This window comes from Nyctereutes procyonoides, unplaced genomic scaffold, assembly GCF_905146905.1.
Source record: "Nyctereutes procyonoides isolate TBG_1078 unplaced genomic scaffold, NYPRO_anot_genome, whole genome shotgun sequence".
NCBI classification, from domain to species: Eukaryota; Metazoa; Chordata; class Mammalia; order Carnivora; family Canidae; genus Nyctereutes; species Nyctereutes procyonoides.
The window spans coordinates 39,128,994-39,152,305 of NW_026575135.1; the positions used below are offsets into that span (position 1 = coordinate 39,128,994).

General features: G+C 40.8%; 2 protein-coding genes across 6 annotated transcripts in view; both read left to right on the forward strand.

Annotated features, from left to right (window-relative positions):
• The window catches only part of FREM1 (FRAS1 related extracellular matrix 1), a 165,193-nt gene extending 160,359 nt beyond the window's left edge, over positions 1-4,834 (forward strand). For 4 of the 5 annotated variants that reach the window (XM_055302119.1, XM_055302118.1, XM_055302117.1 and 1 more), the window contains exon 37: positions 1,726-4,834. In XM_055302119.1, coding sequence (XP_055158094.1) covers positions 1,726-1,931 — 206 coding nt within the window. In that variant the 3' untranslated portion in view covers positions 1,932-4,834. The remainder of the gene's footprint in view (positions 1-1,725) is intronic. The other variant, XM_055302120.1, reaches the window with a different exon arrangement.
• A 15,429-nt stretch (positions 4,835-20,263) lies between these two features.
• On the forward strand, positions 20,264-22,776 carry CER1 (cerberus 1, DAN family BMP antagonist). Its single transcript, XM_055301511.1, has 2 exons — positions 20,264-20,761; positions 22,462-22,776. Exons 1-2 carry the CDS (start codon positions 20,264-20,266, stop codon positions 22,774-22,776), a joined length of 813 nt encoding a protein of 270 aa, XP_055157486.1.
• The last annotated feature ends 536 nt before the right edge of the window (positions 22,777-23,312 follow it).

Sequence of the window (23,312 nt, forward strand, 5' to 3'; positions counted from 1 at the left end):
AAACAGGGGATAGTTAAATAAATATGGTGTAGTCATACGAAGGAATATTTACTATTTAATACTTTGTAAGGCCTGAATAGTAAAGATGTGACAAAGTGCTTTATGTTTATTATTTCATTCAAGAAATATATGTTGGAAGCATATCATATATAAAATATGTAGTATATTTGTGACAGGGTGCTAAGTAAAAAAGCAGAATCCACAGCCATATGAAGCAAAAAATAATGTGGAATAAAAAATTGTTATACATGTGATATGTGTATACATACACGTGCATGTGATATATACAAATACATATATATAGAAATATACCAAAGATTTAGAAATGTTTACCTCTATTGACAATTATAGGTGGATCTTAATTTTATCCCTTGTTTTCTGAAGTTTTAATATCCTCTTCAATTTTAATAATAATACAAATCTCTTAAGATTCTATTTTTAGGAGTAGAATTCTAGGAGCACATCAAAGTATTTTCACCATCTGTCCTTGAAGGTATTGGATTTTAGGGAACTATAGTAAACTCAACATTGGCTTCTCAAAATCTCTGTAATACTTAGTAGATTTCTAAATTGGGAAATTCTCTGAGAGTTAAAGCTGGAGGAGACACTTTCTCTGCTTCCACATCGACTCATCTCAAGCCTCGATTCCCACAGAGTACTTAGGCATAACACATCCTGATCAATAATGCAAGGAAACCATCCAGAAGGTGATCGTACTCCATTTTATTCTATCCTCAAAATACTAAGGGAGAATCACTTGGGATGAGGTTATAGGCCATGCAACTAAGACTGTCTTCCTGGTTGAGTTTGGTTGGGAGATGCCAGCCAGATCATGCTGTCATAGGTGACTTTTTTCACATTGTATCCTCTTTATTTCTACTATTAAGGGAAGTGAGGAGGAGGACTATTCCTTTAAGAAAAATGACAAAAGCTTTGCAACACTGAAGTGTAATTTGTAAAATTGCCAGTGGGAATAGAGAGGCAAGTTGAGAAAAGCTGCTTTTTTGTTGGAATTATAGCAGGCTGAAAAATCTTACGTTCCAGACTAAAAATAATACCTAGTTAAGCTACTTTCAAATATGAAAACCAAGACATTTAAATAGCAAGAAAGAACAATAGACAAAAGTGTACCTGTTTCCCTGGGGTATTCTGACTGTAGAATAATGTGAATAATAATTACTGTGTACTAAACATGTATGTATGCCACCAACTTTATCTTACATACTACTTAAATTATCTTATTTAATACTTAAAACAGCCCTTCATAAACTATTTTTATTCCCATTTCTTAGATGAGGAAATGAAAATTTAGAGTGGTTAAGTGACCTGCCAAAAGTTGCTCAACTAGTCAGTTATGGATCTAGGATTTGGATTTGGATCTGCCTGACTCCAAAGCCATATGTTCTTTCTTTTTAAAGTTTTTTGGATTTTAATTTTTTTAAGACTTTATTTATTTGAGAGAGAAAGAGAGAATGAACGTGTGGAGGGGAGGGGCAGGAGAGGGACCCCAAGATCATGACACAAGCTAAAGGCAGGTGCTTAACTGACTGAGCCATCCAGGTACCCCTCAAAGCCATATACTCTTAACTGCATTTTAGGATTCCCAGGCCTTTTTCTGTGTTTTAAAATGTAGGCCTGTATTTGTGATTACTGAGCTTAGAGCAATAGAGTGATACGATATCTGAGCATAAATGTAATATTGGCACATTCTTTGATTCACCTTAGGTTTGAATGACCAAGTGCATGCTGGCCACTGGGAGTGGATTGGCGGGGAACCTGTCACCTTCACCAACTGGAGGAAAGGGCCCCCTCAACGTTTAAAGCGTGGCAAGGACTGTGTTTTGGCTCAAAGACAAGGGAAATGGCAAGCGCAGGACTGTAGGAAGGGCAAACCTTACAATTACGTGTGCTCCAGGAAACTCCAGATGTAACTGGCCTGTATTACAGGTGCCCACTTGGGATTTCTCACCTATTTATTTACGAGATTTGTACATATTGTTCAATAGAAAACAAGGTGTCATGGCTGACTTGGTACATTTCTTTTTTCATAGTATAGGAGTGATTCTATCTAGTAAAAAAGAAACCTTGAAGAATAGTTCCAGGAAGATGGATCAATGAATATTTCTTTCAGGAAGAGGTACAATGCTTAGATCTCAACACCTTCCGAAATAAATGCCTACAGTCTTATATGGTACAAGTTTAGCTTATTCTGGGATACTCTCACCCTGACCGCACTCCATATCTGAGTCAGTACCAAGTCCATGGTCCCTGGATTGTTTTGTCCCAAGACCTCAAGCGAATCCACTCGGAAATCTGTGCTGCAGCTGCTTCTACCACTTCCACCGGAGTAAAGCCAACCCTACGGGCTCATTAAATCACTGTGGAACTGCAAAGCATTGCTTTGTCTTTTTGGAGCCCTTTCTAATGTGAAACCTGAGATAAGAGGCTTGTGGATAGAAAGGAGAATGCTCTGTGGTAGAAGAGCAAAGCTTTAGATAAGAAAATCTTGTAGATAGAAGCTCATTTGCAAAGCTCTAGTTCAGGTAAGAATTCTGAGGCTACCTGTCCTTCAAGGGTCAACCTCTCCCTCATGAGACAGATCTCTTTTTCCCAATAAAAATGTTGGCATCATACCATCCCAGAGTTAATCATTAAGTTTCCCCCGCCTTCCAGATTCATGAGAAATTTGAAGTAATGTGAATTCTCTTTCATTTACGTATAGGGTACTGACTAGCATTTTGCAAGGACGTTTATTATAGAGTAGATATGAGTGATGGTTAACACATGGAAGAAAAATACTGCTTCCTCTGAAGGGTCTCAATGAACTGTGTTGATGAACAAAGAGAAATCATACTGAAAGCAGAGCCCTTGAAAACCTATATTCTCAGAACGGATTTTGCTACAATTTTGAGCCCTTAAATCTCTAATATTTATAGAAATGGCATGCTTACCTGATTCTCTAACATAAAGATCCCTTATTAATTTATAATATCGGCCGAATGAAACATTTTTTTTTCTACCAGTGAAGCATGTTGCAGCCTTACAGGAACTCCCTTCGGAAATCAAGATTTAATTACAGGAAATTAGAAATTTATTTCTGAAGCATTTGCTCAATTTTTCCTCTTTTCATAATCACTGAAAAATACGGTTGTGCCAAATGGAACTTGCTTTATGAGTAATTCAGTGTAGTTTCAGAGTCAAAACAGGGTTACCAAGTAGACTAAAGCTTTGGTGCAGGTTTTATTATAACACATTCAGTAACGTGAAAATAAATGGAAGAAATTCCGTCCAGTTTCTGGATATAAGACATGACAAACTTGTTTCATTTCTGCTCACTTATCAAGATTTTTGTAATTAGAAATAATTACAAAGAAAAGTTGGGATAACGTTTAGGCAGGCCTACCTTTTACTTAAATTTAAAAGGCACATTGGAGTTGGGAGGCTCCTTTAGGTATTCCAGGTAGGCTCTGAACTGATACAACATGCAGGTCTCTCCTATGACACAAGCACTCTCTGGTATTTAACCAAAAGATGGAAAAACCCATACCCTCTCCACTCCTTTCTGATCCACTGGGGTCTGCAGCGTGGGAAAGTGAGATGCCAGGTAATGCAGCAAAGAGTTGTTTATGTAAAGAGTGATATCCTAGGAGGGAAAGTAAAAGTTCAAGAAATGAAGAGTTCAGGGGCCACTCCTTCTACTAGAACTCCAGAGCTCTAGTAACTATTTAAGGCTGGGAATCCAGATCCAAGACTGTTACGTAGAACCTGGTCAGCACAGGTAGATTTTATTATACCTTGTTGCAACAACAATGATGTTTAAGTGTAATTGCAATGCTAGCACAAAGAGAGAATGCTTTGATTTTTGTAGCAACTAGAAATACTGGAATAATATTTTTAAATGTTCCTGATCATGAAAGCATCAATCAGGTTGTAAAATGCAAGTAATTGAATGAGGATACAAAGAAAAATTCAGGCAAGTTGGGGTGCTGAGCAATATTTATCATGACCTTCTTTTCTTTCTCATCATTGGGCTTTGACTTCAGGGGAGAAAAGAAGTAAATGATCGTCATCATAAAAGTAAAAGACAAGGGGGGACCTGGCTGGCTCAGTTCGTGGAGAATTTGATTCTTGATTTCAGGGTTATGAGTTCAAAAACCATGTTGAGTGTAGAGATTACTTAAAAATAAAATCTTTAATAAAAAAAAAAAAAGTAAAGGATGGTCCTGGTTCTCTCCACCTAGGTTGGTCACTGTCACCCGTCAGGTTCTGGTGGGAGCAGGAAGGAAGGAAATGGAATAATGGTAGAAGGGGAATGGGTGATCATGGGAGAGAAGAGGGGAGAGAGGTGAGAAGGGTTGGGCAGGGAGAGATGGGGCAGATGATAGCTAAAAAGGAGGGCATCAGAAAGATGGACTTCCATGCCACCCAGCTCTTCTCCCCAGACTTGAATACTGACTCAGGAACCGTCCCCCTCTTCAAGGGTATCAGCCCAGTTAAGTAGTGTGTAGCTTTTCAGAATCCTGTGATTTTTGTCCTTTAACAACAACATTCATATGTATACTGCATATATTTTACTGAACATAAAAACATATAATTATTTCATCTCCTTCCAAGGTGTGGTAACAATGAACGAGGTGACATTTATTTACATTTCTGTTTTTGTTTATTTTTAATACAAAGAGAACATGCACATATTTTCATTAACACTATGGCTTGTAGAATTCAAACCAGGAGGAACTGGTGCTGATTAATTTTGGCAGCAAAGGAACCTATGAAATGTACTGTCTCTAGCTTTGTAACAAAATTAATAAAATGAAACTATTTCTACTTCTGAGCTACTGTTGCTTTAGTTGTTAACATTTTATATTTATTCTATCCATTGTAAGAAGGGATAGAAAAGGAAACTCAACATGACTTTTTTTATCCTTGCTGTTTAAATCAGCCTTTAGTTACATGGCTTTTAGTCATCTACCCAGCCACCCAGCCATCTATCCATCTACTATTTATTCAACGAATATTAAATATCAAGTGCCAACCCCTCACCTAGTCTAGATATTGGAGATGTTACTGTGAATGAGATAGGAAAATAAAAGTATAAAAGCATAGTGGATACTTGCAAAGTTCTAATAGTTTTTTTTTTTTTAAGCGTGAAACTTTTTATCAGGGAGGAAGTCACAGTGGAATTCATTGATTACATTATCCCTTTTCAGAATTGAAGGGAAACACACCCCAATACAAACAGCTCAGGCTGTCTTTTGTTATATTTCTCTCCTGATTAAGAAACTGATATTACTTCCTGTATTTATGATCAGGTCAAACGGTTACAGATAGCAGCTGTCCCAAATTTCCTGTCTCCAGATCAAGTTAGGAACTAAAGTTTTCAAATCTAGCTGCCTGATTTTTTGCAACAAGACAAGCAATGTTTTGCAACAAGAGGTACACCAGTATGGGTCTCTGTGTCTTTGAGATTCCTGGAGTAACAGGAATAAAAAAGAGAACAATGATACTATCTCACCTAATATCCTTATTGTAGTCCCAGGACAATGAAGTCTTTAGGAGTTAAAGTGGGAAGAGATTAGCACTTGAATAGAGACTTCCAAATCGTAGGCTGAATATCTTCAAATTATCCTACATATTCTAATTATTACTGCTCTGAGCAAATGGTCTGCTTACATTCCAGTAAAATATCTTTGAATAATGAGTACAATAAAATTGACATATGCTTGACAACGTTATTGTTAGTAAAAGAAGATGGATGGGAAAAGCCACGTAGTGCATGACCCATTTGTATGAAATGTCTAAAACAGGCAAGTCTACAAAGGCAGAAAGCAGATTTGTGGTTGTCAGGGGGTGGGGGGAGGGGAAATTGAAACTAACTGCTAGAGGCAACAGGGTTTCTTTTTGAGGGTAGGGAAATGATCTGGAATTAGACAGTGGGGATGGTTGTACAACATAGTGAATACACTAAAAAACCACTGAAGTGTGCACTTCAAAATGGTGACTATTACAGGAAATATATCTCAATAAAAATGCTATTAAAAATTGCCAAATAAAAATTTATTTTAGAAAGCTGTAAATGGGTTGATATATTTGCTGTGTGTTTATCTGACTCATCCAAGATACTTTTTCCAGTCTTTGCTTCGTGTCTCACCCAGGTTTTTGTTTATTTATCTAGTTGGTTAAGGGGAAGAGAATGTTGATTGGATGTACTGTTTAACTTACAGTACAACTTTATTGATCTTCCTCCTTTCTCCCCATTAATCATGAGAGGGCTATTACTGATGGCAGAGTATGTCTGGATATGTGTAATGTCCAGAATGCCATGATTTTCTAAAATTAATTCTACAAGTCTTTAGAACAGGATCATGCAGGAAATGAATATACCCTCCTCGTAACTTACACATATAACTGTTCATTTTGAACAGTTTTTATAGGTCTTATATTCTGGTAGGCAATAAAGTCTAGTTTATCTTAGGACAGAAAGGAACAAAAATCAACCAACACTTCCATTAGGGCCTTATGGTAACCCGCAATACTTTTTCCAAGCAATGAATAAGAGTTCACCTTTTGCTTCTATCCCCATCTGTATTTTTGCTTCCCAAAGGCAATCAATCCCAACTCAGTCTACAGGAAAAAAAAAGGAAAAATATATGCCATCCTAAAACAGTCAAAACAAAGCTGAAGTGGCTATATTAATATGGGGGTAGATTTTAGAGCAACCAAGTTTGAAGGAGTTTATTTTATAAATTTAAAGGAGTCAATACATCCAGAAGACATAATACTTCTAACATATATGTATCTACTAACAATGTTTAGAAATACATGAAGCAAAAACTGATACAATTAAAGAAGTCTACAATTATAGTTAGAAATATTAAGACCCTCTCAATAATTGGTAGAACAAGTAAGCAGAAAATCAGTAAGGATTTAGAAGTGTGAACATTGTTAACCAAATTAACCTGACTTTGGGGGATCCCTGGGTGGCTCAGCGGTTTAGCATCTGCCTTTGGCCTAGGGTGCCATCCTGGGGTTCTGGGATCAAGTCCCGTGTCGGGCTCCCGGCATGGAGCCTGATTCTCCCTCTGCCTGTGTCTCTGCCTCTGTGTGTGTGTGTGTGTGTGTGTGTGTGTGTGTGTCTATCATGAACAAATAAATAAATATATCTTTAAAAAAAATTAACCTGACATTGCTAGAACACTCCACACAACAACAGCAGAGGAGACATTCTTCTCAAGTGCACAGGAAACATTTACTGGGGTGAACTATATTCTGGGACATAAAATGAGTCTCAATAAATTTAAAGGGATTTAAGTTACACAAAGTATGTTCTCTGATCATAAGGGAGTTAAATTAGAAATCTATAACAGCTATCCCTGGAAAACCCCTAATGTTTGGAAACTAAGTTATAAACTTACTCAACTCATGGGGTAAAGAAGAAATCAAAGGGCAAATTAAAAAGTCTGATGACTTTTTAATAAATGAAAACCATGGGGGCACCTAGGTAGTTCAGTAGATTAAACGTCCAACTCTTGATTTCAGCTCAGGTTGTGATCTCCAGGTTGTGGGATCCAGCTCTGCATGGGGCCCTGTGCTCAGGGTGGAATCTGCTTGAGATTCTCTCTCTCTCCCGCTGCCCCTCCCCCTGCTCATGTTCTCTCTCAATTAATTAATTAATTGCAAAATTTTTTTTTTAAATGTAAACAACATATCAAAGTTTGTGGGATGCCCTTAAAGAATTATGTAAGGGAAATTTTATTGCATTAAATGTCTATACTCCAAAGAAGAAAGGTTTTAACTTCAACTTCCACCTTAAGAAACTAGGGAGGAAAAAGACAGAAGAAGTAAGAATATACATAATATCAGAGCAGAAATCAATGAAACCAAAAGCTAGTTCTTTAAGAATATTGATAAAATTGGTAAATCTCTAACTGGACCAATTAGGGAAAAAAATGAAAGGACACAGATTACCAAGCCCCAGAGAGCTTCACTATTGAATTTTGCAAATATTCAAGGAAGAAATAGTGCCAATTCTACAAACACCCAGGAAATCTCAAAAGAATACTTTCTGATTTATTCTATGAGGCCAGTGTTACTTTGATACCAAACTATACAAAAATATTATAAGAACACTACAGACCAATATCCCTCATGAATATAGATAGAAAAATTCTTTTTTTAAGCTTTTTTAAAATTTTTATTTATTTATGATAGTCACACAGAGAGAGAGAGAGAAAGGGAGAGAGAGGCAGAGACATAGGCAGAGGGAGAAGCAGGCTCCATGCACCGGGAACCCGACGTGGGACTCAATCCCGGGTCTCCAGGATCGCGCCCTGGGCCAAAGGCAGTCGCTAAACCACTGCGCCACCCAGGGATCCCCCACTGTGCCACCCAGGGATCCCGATAGAAAAATTCTAAACAAAAATTAATTTGTTTAAAATTAAAGTCAACAATATATACAAAAGAATAATACATCTTGATCAAGCTACTAAGAAAATGACAGGCCACAGTCTGGAAGAAAATATTTACTGTGCATTTCTGTGATAAAAGACTTATATTCATATTACATAAAAAAGATCCTCAAAAATCAGTAATAAGTCTTCTTAAAATGAGCAGAAGCTTTGAACAATACATCACCAAAGATGGCAAATAAGTAAATGAAAATATGTCAACATATTAATCATTGGTTATTAAAAATCATAAATTAAAGCAGTAATGAGAAAGTATTACACACCTATTAGAATGGCTCAAATTATAAAGACTGACAGACCTTACCAAGTGTTGGTGAGGAATTAGAACTCTTATACACCACTGGTGAAATCTAAAGTAGTCCAACCAATCTGGAAAACAATTTAGTGGTTTCTTAAAAAGTTAAACATATACCTACCATGTGATCCAGCCATTTTATTCCTAGGTATTCACCCAAGAGAAAAGAACGCATATTTCCATTCAAAGACTTACATGAATGTCATAGCAACTTTATTTGTAACAGTCTAAACTATAAACAACCAAATGTCCATTATCATGTGAGTGGGTAAACAAATCATAGTATATCCTTGCAATGAAATCTATTTAGGAATAAAAACAAATGAGATATGGCTACAGCAACGTGGATGATTCTCAAAATAATTAGACTGAGTCAAAGAGCCTGAGAAGAAAGAATACATAGTGTATATGTACTCTATTTATAGAAAATTCTAGAAAGTGCAAACTTTATCTATGGTAACAGAAAGCAAGTCAGGTGTTACCTGGGAATGGGAGAGGAGGACAGGAAAAGAGAGAGGGGAAAGAATTGAAAAGGGAAAAAGGAAACTTTTAGGGATGATGGATATATTCATGCTCTTGATTGTGGCAATATTTTCACAGGTATACATACTTTATTTTTTTAAGATTATATTTATTTATTCATGAGAGGCAGAGAGGCAGAGACACAGGTAGAGGGAGAAGCACACTCCCTGTGGGGAGCCGGATCTGGGACTCGATCCCAAGACCCTGGGATCACGACTTGAGCCAAAGGCAGATGCTCAACCACTGAACCCCAGGTGCCCCAAATTATACACTTTAAAATATGTTTATTGTATGTCAACTGCATTTCAATAAAGCTGTTTAAGGAAACAATAGTTTCTACAACATGGAAAATTTCAAAAGAAAAAAGAACTAGCATAACGATATCCTCATTTCTGGGCAGTAAAATATTGGAGTAAAATCGTGAGACTTAAATATCCAACGACAGAAGAATACTTAATGGAAAATTATATTGTCTCCATTAAAGTGGTAATTTTATCACATAATGTTTTAAAATAACAGAATATAAAATAATATATGCACCATTTTAATAGCTACACGTCAGAAAGCAAGCTGACGGGAGAGAAGCATGGTGGGTTTATATCATGATGCCACCATTAACTCATTATGTATTTTAAATTCTTTAAGCTTAGGTTTCTCATCTATGGGGATAACAGTTAACTTCCTGGAAAAATTGTTGTGAAAATTAAATATGAAACTATAAAGAATATGCCTGGAACATAGTAGGTACTCAGTAAAAGATACCTTCTTAAAAGCTGTTGTGTGAGTGTGTGTGAGACAGAAAGAGAGAGAGATGCAAAGTCCTGGAAGAGAAGGACAATTTTTTTTTTTAAGATCTATTTATTTGAGAGAGAGAGCATGAGGAGGTCAACTGGGAGGAGAGGAAGGAGGGAAGAGCGGGGGAGAGGCAGAGGGAGAGAGGCGAGCAGACTCCACACTGAAGGCAGGGCTCGATCCCAGGATCCCAAGATCATGGCCTGAGCCAAAGAAAGATGCTTAACTGACTGAGCCACCCAGGCGCCCCAAGAGAGTGACAATTTTAAACAGTCCCTGTGCTCACCAGTAAACAGGGAAGGAAGGTCTGGGGGTGGGAGAGTCGAGATTTTAAAGTTCCGTATGACAAGTGAGAACATTCCCACATGTTAGGACATTTGTGTTGATCATGGAAATGTTTCCAGTTTTTGGAGAAATCCAGATGACCAAGGAAGCCCTTTTTAAAACCCCAATATGTCCTCATTTCAGACATGATCTATGATACACAAATCTCATTATGAAGAGAGACATGCTAGCAGATGGTTTTTCACATGACAGAAAGAATTGTTTGTTGCTAAGGACTTGAGAGATCATTCTTTCTCAGAATGGCTCCTCATGGAGCCATGTTTTGAAAACCTCCTTTAGAAATTCAGTATTTAAGGAATATACTTGTGCCACATACTGAGGATCCATCATGCCCCCAGATGAACACGTGAAGAATTAAATGGTGCTAAATGGAGAGAAATATAGTTCAGGTTGTATAGGAGTCAGCAAGGATTCAGGCCAGAAGTGAAAAGACAGGAAAAGAACAGCAAAATCTGGCTCACAGGAAATCTCTGTGCCTGTGTATTTCCTACCCACCAGAATCCTTGGGTCATTTTAGTGATTAGTCTCAAATAACAAGCTTCTTAGAGTTTCAGATTTGAACCAAGAATTGAACTTTTGCAAATCTGACCAAGGCCTGCCTGGCTGGCTGGCCTCCTTGGGGCCTGGGGTCAGGTTCATATCAGAAGGCAAGTCTTACTGGAAAGTTCTGCTTTGCTTTTGCATTTTATTGTCATGATTTTTCACAGTTTGTCTCGTGTCACCTTGTTACTTAATTCCCACACCTCCAAGGGAAAAGGAAAAATGTGTAATATTTTCATATTTATGTTACAGATACTTAACATTATGTTTCTGCATAGGTGTTGCCAAGATAGTCAAGCCAACCTTTATTTATGGAGGGTAGAGAATATAAATCTGTCCAAAATCGTTCACGAAATGAAGGACTTAATATTTCCAGAGTTGATTTTGGTGCCCACTCTTGGAGAGTCTCAGGAAAGGGTTGTCAATACAAGGTGTCATTGTTTTAGGTTTCCTATCCGCGAGTTGCCTTTTTTCCTTCAACTTCCCTCTCTTTTGGCAACTTCTCCTTGCATTCTGTCCTACATTTGGCCCCGAGTCAGTTGAAAAGCTTTGCAAGTTGATTTTCCATTCCCATCTGAATTTTAGCTTAGCTGTGGAACTGTTTTCCATGTGTTTTTAATCATTTGTCCATGTGTTATGAGCTTATAGGGACAATATGGTTCCCCCAAGCTGCCTGCATTGTATAAGCAGAAACTGGCAAGGTAGCCAGTAGGGAAATGGTTTTCAGACAGATGCCCCCTACACTCATTTCTGTTGGTGATACACCACCTCCATCTTCCAACCGGAGGAAAACAATTTTCTGCACAAGTCACCTAATGCAGATAGAGTCCTCTGGCAGGAGCTACCTTTTCTAGGAGTAGAATTATCCTCCAGGAGAGTCTCGCCTAGGAACTGTGGCTGGTATGACAAAGTTCAAAGACCTACTCTGAGGCTGCAGCCAGGCAATAAAGAAAGGTTTATTCTGAGTCTTCCCAGATTCCGTGGAAATTTGATTTTAAAATAGAGTCTGAACACAGAGAATTAAGGGTAAGTTCTCCAGGACGAAGAGATAGCTCTCAGAAAGTAAAGCTCAATAGGGCCCCACGTCAGAGGTTTCTGTCCACATTTTTATTGGATTCAGTAAGTTAAAGCATTCATTAACCTCCTAAGTGTCAAGCAAGAGATCAGGAACAGAAAAGACACAGATAAATGCATTTAACAAAACTCCAGCCCGGGTGGCTCAGCGGTTTAGTGCTGCTTCAGCCTAGGTGTGATCCTGGAGACCCGGGACTGAATCCCACGTCGGGCTCCCTGCATGGAACCTGCTTCTCCCTCTGCCTGTGTCTGTTTCTCTCTCTCTCTCTCTCTAATAAATAAATAAAATCTTAAAAAAAAAAAAACACTGTTTTCAGCTGCTGACAATGCCATCTCTAGCAAGCACAGACCCAGCCTCTGGGGAGCCTTCTCTCCTTGGTTTAGGAGGACACATATGCACTCAAATTAAATCAAGTCTGGGGAATCGCTAAATGGCCAAGTAACAAAGAGACCTGGCTTCCAGAAACCCAAAGAAACTCTGGTGTTCTGGGTGAGACAGCTCCTCGTAAATCCTCCACTCCCCAGGGAGCTGGCCGGATGGCAATTCTGCTCTTCTAGCTTAAAGCTTCAGGATTTTCATAGCTGTTTTGCCTACTCTAATCTCCTTTTCTCCATTTTTTAAAAGATTTTATTTATTCATGAGAGATACAGAGAGAGGCAGAGACACAGGCAGAGGGAGAAGCAGGCTCCCTGCCAGAGAGAGCCTGTCGTGAGACTTGATCCCAGGACCCCCGGATCATGACCTGAGCCAAAGGCAGACGTTCAACTATTGAGCCACCCAGGTGACTGTCTTTTTCTCCGTTTTGTTGAGGACCAAATTTGTGAGAGGTGAGTTCAATGTTGCAGAGATTTGCAACAGCTGTGAGGAAGCATGGGCGATCCTGGGAAGGATTATTTAAGGAAGCCCTGAAGCAAAAGTCTGCCTACAGGGGGTTGACCTGTCAGGGGGTTGTGAGAACATGGAGATTGAGCAGTTCTTTCCAAGGCAGAAGACAATGCCGGAGTGTGAAACCTGAAAACTTACAAGAAATCAAAAGACATGTTTAAAAGATTCAAAATAAGTAAGATTGTAGAAATGCTAGTGGGAGGCAGCCAGTGGAGTAGAAGGTTGATGGGGGAGTGAATATTCACTATGGTAGGTTGGAAAGGGTAGAATCCAAGAGCAGAGTGGGAAGGAGAAACGAATCAATGCGGGGTGACGGTCAAGTGGGAGGGAACTCACCCTTCCGCCTGCTTCCATCTTCCTCTGTGGAAGAAGGGAGGAGATCATCTGCTGAAGACGATAGAAGAGGTAGAAGGGCCTAAGGCTGGAGATACTTAGAGAAGATTTTTTAAAAATCCACAGAGGAATGGAGACAGTTGAGAGTAACAGGAGACTGCTGGGCAGAACTGAGGGTTCAGTTAGGAAGGGGGGTAGTTACTTTATAAGGAACCAATATTTGTCACTTCGTTGTCCTCCCTGCCAGCATTCTGCAACCTGGACGTGGCCCAGGGGAGGTGACGGCTTGGTGTTTCCAGGGTTGGAACTTTGCCAGTTGGGTGTTAGAGAAGTACAAAGGGGCAAGGGAGTCGGGAAGATTGCACAAGTGTGAAGCGATGGGCCCTGAATCCAACCTGGATGGGAGGACAAGGAGAGCCTAGAGACAGTCATTTTTAAAACCTATTTTTTGAACATCTACCACACAGAAAGAACTAGGATGGTTATTTTACCTTCTAAGGCCTGAGATGGTGATTCCAGAAGACACAGCCTTACTTCCATGGGCTTTAAAATCTCCGGTGGAGATAGATGTTACACAAATGTTCACACACAATCATCACTTCGCTAGAACCATGATGGGCCTGTTATGAGGGTAACGGGGAAAGCAGGGAGCCACCGTACAGAAGGGAAGCCACAGAATACGGTCGTGGGAGAGTGGAGTGTGAAGTCCACCACCTGGAGGGGTAGCCATTCCTGATAAGAACCATGAGAGACCCCTAACTCTGGGAACCAAAGGGTTGTGGAAGGGGAGGTGGGCGGGGGATGGGGTAGCTGGGTGACCGGCACTGAGGAGGCCACTTGATGGGATGAGACTGGGTGTTATACTACATGTTAGCAGATTGAATTTAAATTAGAAAAAAAAAAAAAAAACAACACCACAGAAGTTGAAGTGTCGGGGATGGGGAGGCCAGGGGGATACTGGGGTCATCGGATCTGGGTTAGGGTTCTGAATGGGGTGTCATGTCATGCTGATGACCAGTTAGACCCATCCGTGTGGACACTGACATCGTTCAGGGTGAGGGCAGAGTTATGGGTAGAAAGAAGGGCAATGAGCTGGAGGTGGAAAGCAGGGCAGGCGGGATTGTCCCTGGAGAGGTTTAGGGCCCTGGAGCCCCCGAAATCTTGTAGCTTACAAGCTGGAAGGCAGAGTCGGGAATCAGATAAGGGTTTTCTGGCTTCCAGTCCAGTTACTTCCACTGACATTACTCTCCCTGAGAGCAGCCCTCTGCAGAATGAGATGTGATCGAGGTAAATGTTACGGGTGGGGAAGAGGCGCACGGCAGAGGCTCAGCATCAGTGCCCGCACCTGGGCGGTGGGGAGGCCATGGGCGGTGAGGATAGGTGGGCAGCAGGCGGTGGGGCACACGGCAACGTCGCCTCTGTGGCCCTAATCTTCTTTTAGATTTACAGGAGCCCTCGCTACCAACTGGGTGAGTAGCTGCTTAGTCACATCGTATATGACAGGTGTGCGCGGTGATGGGTATATCCCCAGTTTCTCCATGGTAGGGGAGCGACTGGGGCACAGAGTGGGTTACTGACACTGGAAATGGAGTAATCTGACCCTAAAAAGTAACTGGGTGATCAGTGCCTTAAAGTGAAAAAAGAATTTTTGAGCCATGCTACACCACTTGATATAAGTCCTTTTCTATTGGCTCCATGTTTTGTTCTCTTTGAGGGAGGGATGTAGGAGTTTGCTATGGGGACCATAATGAAGTGACCCAGAGGCGGTGGCTTAACCAACAGAAATTTTTCTTCTCACTTTTCTGGAGGCTGGAAGTTCGAAATCTGGGTTTCCTTCTGGGAGTTCTCTCCTTGGCGGGCAGATTGCCATGCCTCCTGATGTCTCCACATTGTCTCTCTTCTGCGTCTCTGTCTTCATCTCTTTTTCTCATGAGGACACCCGTCCTACTGGATTGGGGTCCACCCTAATGGCTTCATTCTACCTTCATCTTTTCTTCTCAAAGTCTTCTCTTCAAATACTGTTCATATTCTGAGGGACTAGAGAGTTGAGTCTGTAACATGTGAATTTTGGGGGGAACACATTTCAGCCTGTAACAGGTGACAATTTTTAAAGCTTGAATATAAGCTTGATATAAGTTGATATCAGTGGTTGCCTCCATGGCAAGACAGGAAGCCTGGGAAGTCACAGGAAGATTTACCTTTAATTGTATACTGTTTTGGGGCAGCCCGGGTGGCTCGGTGGTTTAGCGCCGCCTTCAGCCCAGGGCACGATCCTGGAGACCCGGGATCGAGTCCCACATCAGGCTCCTTGCATGGAACCTGCTTCTCCCTCTGCCTATGCCTCTGCCCCTCTCTCTGTGTGTGTCTCTCATTAATAAATAAATAAAATTTAAAAAAAAAAATTGTATACTGTTTCGCCTTGAGGTTTGTTACTGCAGATATTCATCACATAATCAAAAGTGAAAGGAAGGGGTACCCGGGTGGCTCAGTGGTTGAGTGTCTGCCTTTGGCTCAGGGCGTGACCCCAGGGTCCTGGAATTGAGTCCTGCATCGGGCTCCCCTGCTTCTTCCTCTGCTTGTGTCTCTGCCTCTCTATCTCTCTCTGTGTCTCTCATGAATAAATAAATAAAATCTTTTTTAAAAATGAAATAAAATTATTGCATTTATTGCACATCCTTATATTCAGCACCTTTGTTTGTTTAGGAGAGAGAGAAAGAGAATAGGGAGGGGGTGGGAGGGGGTGAGGGGCAGAAGGAGAGGGAGAAAGCAAATCTTAAACCAGCTCCATCCACACTGAGCTCAATCTGAGGGCCCTGAGATCATGACCTGAACTGAAATTAAGAGTTAGATGTTTAACCAGCTGAGGCACCCAGGCACCCCTCAACACCTATTTATTGAATAAAATTAAAATTAACACAAACACAGCGTGACAGTCCACTGTACCTTTGGAATTCGGATCTACTTGAAAGTCCTAGATCAGTACAGGAATGGTGCCTGCCAAGGTTTTCTTGCATAACTTATCCTCAGTAAACTAGTCTCCCCCTATCAACTGCAAATTCCAGTGGGCCTGGGCAAGGACAGCCTCACCCTTTTACCTCTGGGCCCACGTGCGGAGCTGGCACTCAAACGTAAGCTATATGAATGAGCGGAGCAGCAAGCCCAATAAGCGGAGCAGCTTTGGGGAACGGGGTTCTTCCTATGTGCTGGTTCTGTAGAAAGTGGCAGGGACGGGAGTGCCCAGGGGAGATGCTATGCTTTGAATAATTTACTAAAACCAAATAAAGATAAAATATTTAAGGGGAAAATCGCTTACCCTAATTTTCCCTATTCCTTATTCTTTGGGAGGAAAAAAGAAGATTCTGCTTCCTTATTGGGTTCTTTTAAAATAATTCAACTCCATACAACTCTATTGCTTTTCCATATTTGGGGAGGAGAGGTAGCTAGGAAGCAGTGGCATGCAGATTTCACTCGCAAATCCATTCACGAAATTCCCTTCTCTGCCTCCCAATTTACCTCCACCTCCACCCTGACACTGCCTCTCACCTCTTGTTGTTGTAGGCCTGGGGTTTGCAGAGAAGAACTTAGCTTCTTTGTTTCCCCTTTGAGAGCACTGGACATTTTACGGCTCCCTCCTGAGAGTCTAAGAGAGGGATGGAAAAATGTGGCTGCTGTCTTTTCTTGGGAACAGTGGCAGCTTCACCCGACCCTGAAGGCACTGCAGTGCCCAGGAAACCAGGTCAAGTTGAAAGCACAGTTCAGATGAGGCCGAGCATGGGTTGTTAAGTGAGAATGAATGAATGACAATGTTAGGTCCTCTGGTTCTCATGCAGGACTGAGGTTGTCCCAGGAAGTGCACTTAGCAGGTTGGGGCTTGTGTCAGCGCAGGCCTGCCTCTCACTCTGGCATTTGGTACTAAGTACACCAACAATCTGTGGTGCTCTCTCCACACTACTGCTCCCTGCTGAGTCTGGAGACCCCCCCTCCCCCCACTTTCTCCATTTGGCTTCATCCAAACCGGGAGGTAACTAGATGCCTGTGTCACTGTAGACCCACAGAAGCAGCATATTTTCTTAAAGGCTTCCAATTTTTCAGGAAATCGAAAATTCCTTTAAAAAAAAGATTTTATTCATTTATTCATGAGAGAGCCACATAGAGAGAGAGGTGGAGACACAGGCAGAGGGAGAAGCAGGCTCCATGCGGGGAGCCCAACGCAGGACTCGATCCCAGGTCTCCAGGATCAGGCCCTGGGCTGAAGGCGGCGCTAAACTGCTGAGCCACCCGGGCTGCCCAGAAGCAGCATATTTTTGTTAAAAGCTGCAAACTGTTTATGCTCTTAAGAGTAAACCATATGTACCACATACATAGTTTTAGATCTAATGAAAGGACACAGTGGTGAAAGGTGAATGGCATCCGCCCTTAGCTGTGAGAGACAGGGGGTGAAAACAGACTTATGTTCTCATCACAGAAGGCTTTACTTTGCTAACTTTATCCTTCAACATATTGGTACATTTTCTCAACAGGAATGACAGAACAGAAAAGCAAATTCTGTATGAGTAATTTTTATTTATTTTTTGAGGTTTTATTTTTATTTGAAGTTTGAGGTTTTATTTATTTATTTGAAAGTGAGAGAGATATATATAGAGAGAACATGAGCCAGGGGGAAGGGGCAGAGGGAGGTGGAGAAGCAGACTCCCCACTGAGCAGGGGGCCCAACGTGGGACTCGATCCCAGGATCATAATCTGAGCTGCAGGCAGACCCTGAACTGAATGAGCCACCCAGGTACCCCTGCTTGAGTCACTTTTAAATGATCAAACACCAAAATTAGTATCAGAAGAAAGAGAGTTTAGGGCTACGGGAAGATTAAAGATGGATAACTAAGATCCGTATGGCTAATATAATTCAATTACAAAATATACAATACCACTAGACTATACAATCTGCTTGAGGGCAGGAGCCAAGTTCTTATCACTTTCTATCATCTTCTAGTATCTACCATGATGTTTTGCCCACAAAGTGAGTCTATCACAAATTTTAATTCAACGGAAATTATTTGAACGTATCCTTTGTGCAGGGCAACCTGAGATCCTAAGTAGAATCTCTAGGACAGCCTTTGGCTTGGAGGAATACCAGACACTGTGATTGATGGCAATGGGACTACAGCCATTGTAAAGTAAGGCTTAAAAGAAATTGGGAAACATAGATGGCCTCCAGGCCATATTTATAATCAGGGCAGAGTGGCCAGCTCTGGACAGCCTATTTCATTGGATAGTTAGCAGCAATCAAAAAATTCAAATAGAAGGCAACTTTAAAAAATACTTTAAAAGAAATGGCAAATACTAATGCTCGTTTGGTATGGATCAAGTGTATCTTAATTCATATTAGCCCAGGTCCCATGGATATTTGGTACAGGCAAAAGATGTTTCTTCTGACAGAATTCTGGAAAATGATGGTCCATTTAAAAATAGTTTATTATTGTTAATAAAGGAACTTATTTCAGACTTTATGTCACAGAAATCAGGCATGACTATTAAAAAGAACACAAATGTCTGGAAAAAAGATTACAATGGGTCAATTCTTGGAAAGAAAGCTTGATCAGAATGGAAATGTGACAATGTTCCAGGATTATGTGTGTTACTAAAAGCAAAGAATATGACAACTATATATATTTTTATATGATAACTATATTAAAAGAGAAGAAAAATAAAAAATAAAAGAGAAGAAATATAAGCAAGTATGGGATTGATTCCCAGTGGAAGTACTATTTAAATGGTGTGGAGGGTCAATTGGATTCAATTCTGGGGTTTCAGTTTTGTGGAGCTGTTTCTTTCTCACACCCTTGCATGATTTATAACATTTTTGAATGATAGTCTTGTCATCTAATAAATTTTCTTTTGATTCCTGAAGATGCATGTTTGTCTCTGTCTTAATTTTTTTTTTTTTTGGCTCCGTCTTAATTTAACCTGGATCAATTTTTGTGGAATAAAGAAGACGATGTGGATTCTGTAAGGTGAAGAACTGACCAGCCAGTTTCAGGCCCTGAGCTATCAAATCTGATTCTTAGAATCCACGTTCTCAAGTCTGGCTCTTTGTTTAGAGAAAGAAAAAAACCAATAGGGTGGCTTGAGGGAGACATTTGCCCATCTTCACTGAAGACTGATGAGCAATCTATTACTGAGGATCCTGTTGAGAAATTTGTGAACAATTGAAAGAGTTTATCTGATGGCCGACCAGGTGTGAAATTTAGCATCGAGTATTTGATTCTTAAAGGAAGAAGATTTATTTGGGAATTGTGAGTTTCCTTGTGTGGAAAAGGAGAACGTATTCCCTTTATTCTGTTTCCATACAAAAATCAACAACCCCAACCACATCTAAGTAAGAAGGAGAGTTCTCTGCTCAACAAAGTTAACATTCTAGTTCTTCCTTTTCCTTCCTTGTATCTTTGATATATGGCTGCCTGTGTGTGTGGTTGTGTGTGTGTGTGTGGTTGTGTGTGTGTGTGTGTGTGTGCACTTAGAGCCTAATGGCCTGAGGTTTTGCTAAATGTATGCCTTTAATTTTTATCTGATATTCTTCTGTCATAAAAACCTATCTTGTCTTTTCTATCCCAATACAAAGCAGATGCATGACAAATGTTTGTTGACTCTGGTCCTTCTTCTAATAACTGATGGGAAATCCAGGAAAAGAATGTGTTGTTTTCTCAAATACTGCTCTGTAAATCTCAGACGATAAAGTGCCAGCTAATCACCCCCTGGGTCCCAGGCTTTCACTGGGGCCTTCTAAAATACACAAAACTCAAGTGAAGGCATGACACCATTAGCACTACATAATTCAAGCAAACAATAAATGTGTTTACTCTGCCTGGCTACTGACCACCTGCCTTTCCATCCCACAAGGCAGGTATCTATATATAGGATCTCCTTGTTTGCATTCCTGCAGAGAATGAGCCTTTCTTTCCTTTAGGCCTCACCATCTGTGGATCTGAAAGAAGCTTGGGCCCCCCTGACAGCATGTGTCTGGTCTTACTTCTGCTGCTGGTGCTCCTGCCTCTAGGGAAGGCTGCACAGCAGAGGGATGGCCGACAAACTCAGAGCTCTGTTTCCCCTGTGATCCTAGAAAGGAATCGCAGGGAGCTCCCCATTGGCAACCACGAGGAAGCTGAGGAGAAGCCAGATCTTTTTGTTGCGGTGCCACACCTCGTAGGTGCAGGAGAAGGCCAGAGGCAGAGAGAGAAGATGTTGTCCAGGTTTGGCAGGCTCTGGAAGAAGCCTGAGCGAGACCTGCACCCATCCCAGGACTTGGTCAGTGAGCACTTCCCACCTGGGACCCATGCCCTCACTCAGCCAAAAGATGGGATGCAAATGGAGAAATCTCCTCTTCGGGAAGAGGCCAAGAAATTCTGGCACCACTTCATGTTCAGAATGAGTCCGGCATCTCAGGGGATCATCCTGCCCATCAAAAGCCATGAAGTGCATCAGGAGACCTGTAGGACAGTGCCCTTCGGCCAGGTATCTGTTCTGGAGGGAGAGGGGATCAGGAAAGGGGTGGACAACTGTAATAGGTGGAGGGTAAGGGAGGGGCTGCCAGGAGCCCGAGTCTCACCTAACTCCCAAATTTGGTCCTTGGGCACTCATTATAACATTTGCCAAGGATGATCATACTCCCCAAATTTCCGTCTAACTTTCCCTTGTTTCTTGGTGTTCTGGAAATGCTGTAAGAATGATATGATGGTACTGCCCAGATTAATAACCCTTCAGAGTGATGGCACAGAACTTTGTTTTATGGGGTTTTACTTATTTTTATGTTGGAGGGGTCCTATCCAGAGGGATAGGTGAGACTGTGCCCTCAGTAAGGAAGAGTGGGAACCCAGAGTAATAACCAGAACTTCTCTCTAGCTATTCCTCTACACTCTATTGGGATGTGGATGAGCAGGTCGGTTCTACCTGTAGATAAGGTGAGATCCATGGGACTCCTCCCCAAACAGCCACATACATATGTATCTTGGCCTTAATCCCTGTATTTCCTACCCAACTACTTCATAGGCCATCTGACCGAAGTTGCTACATCATTTCTAACATTACCGCAACAAAAAATGATTTAATTTAATTTATTTTCTCATAAGCTTTCAAAAAATGATATCAGTGTGAAATCACATTTTTTCCTTTTGGAAATGCCTCCTACTTCATGTCCCGTTGGCTGATTTGTGGTTATTCTGATGGATTCAGCGCCATTTTAAGACAAAGGGGCATTCTACTATCCACTTCCTCCCATCAGTCCTGGCAAGCCCTGCGCTCCAAATGTTAAATTAAACCGAGAAACTGCATCAGGTCCTTAAAAACGAAGATACTGAACCGAGAGCAACGCAGGGGAGAATAAAATTTTACAGTCCAATAATGCTACCCAATTAAGCAGGCAGTATTATAAGGTAATTGACTGTGTAAGGCAGTTAAGTATGCTGCCTGAAAAGGCAAGGATATGTAGCAATAAGTCCATTATCAAATAATAATGACTGCGCTGTTGGCCATGTGCAATTAGAAAATTGCTCCCAAGAATCGTGCAATTGAATTTCCTTTGAAACTCTTATGTTGAATTCTATTGCTAGTTAAATTAAAATTAAAGTGTTTGACTCATATATCTTGAAGGGCACATAAAGCTAGGTGAGGGGGTATGGGAGGGGCAAAGGTGAGGTGATGCATGATGATTTGCAGGCATATGTGCTATAACTTTGCTCCAAGCAGCTTCATAGATCTCAAAATAGAATAGAATTCATCTTGATGTTCTAATCTATTCTATGAACAGTTTAACAAACGTGTATGGAAAGTCTATTACTCATAATGCACTGTGAGACGTCGAATGATAAGGCACGTTACTTAAATAGGAAGTTAGGCATTAGAATTTTTTCAACCGGTAACATGTAATTAGATCAAATTTCTTAAAGTTTGGTATTTAAGATATAAAATATTTTCTTATTAACTTAAGGATTTCCTAAAGGCTAATTTATTTATCTACTGAACAAAAGAAATTTAATTGAGGTGCCCTTATGCCCTTATAGATTAACCATCCCTTGGATATTGTAAAATATCCAAAATTGGAAAGGTTTTCAAATTTTAGTCTGAATTATCTTCAGACTTACAGTCTATAGCTTCTGCATCATGTGTGTCAGTGAAATGACTCAAGATAACTTAATGGAGATGTGTTTGCCTCTTAGACGATCACCCATGAAGACTGTGAAAAAGTAGTTGTACAGAACAATCTTTGCTTTGGGAAATGTGGGTCTGTTCGTTTTCCTGGAGCTGCACAGCACCCCCACACCTTCTGCTCCCACTGCTCACCTGCCAAGTTCACCACGATGCACTTGCAGCTGAACTGCACTGGCTTTGCCCCTGTGGTCAAGGTGGTGATGCTAGTGAAGGAATGCCAGTGCAAGATGAAGACTGAGCATGAGCATGGACACCTCCTACAGGCAGGCTCCCACGCAGAACTTCATGCCCAGGATCCCTTCATCCCAGGATTTTCCACTTAAAAGGAGATCCCACTATTACCTTTGAAAAACAAAACTACAATAGCAAAGGTGCTGGATTACTCAGTTTGGAAGTGTTAGTGGGTGCATACTATTTTAAGGGAAAGGTGGTTCAAAATAGCAAGATAGGACAATTTAGAGGCAATGGTATTATCTAGTTATTGGTACATATTTGGATTTTAGTCTTGGCCCTGCCGTCCTGGCAGGAGTATGTTAAGGATGTGGAAGCTTTCTCCATCTCAAGGGCTTTATCTCTACATGAGGGACTTGAATCAGATGATTGCTAAAGTCCTTTCCACTACAAATGTTCCATGATCTAGTGTCTCTGAGTTCTGGTAAAAGCCCTACATCTGAATTTGGAAAAGAAATAAAGTAGACCCTAAAAATTGGCTTCTTTGATAACTTATCAAAGCACCACCCAAAATATGTCTCTAGTATTTTTAGGAAGGATTCTTTCATCTCAGACAGTGTTTTATTTGCCTTCCAGATATGCTTATTTTATTTCCATAGATGTAAGGAGTAGCTTGCTTGGTTGCCTC

Excerpts from the sequence above, each read along its gene's own strand:
- CER1 (XM_055301511.1), top strand. The coding sequence starts at position 20,264 with ATGTGTCTGGTCTTACTTCTGCTGCTGGTGCTCCTGCCTCTAGGGAAG. Across the intron at positions 20,762-22,461 it reads GGACAGTGCCCTTCGGCCAG|ACGATCACCCATGAAGACTG; the intron begins GTATCTGTTCTG and ends TTTGCCTCTTAG.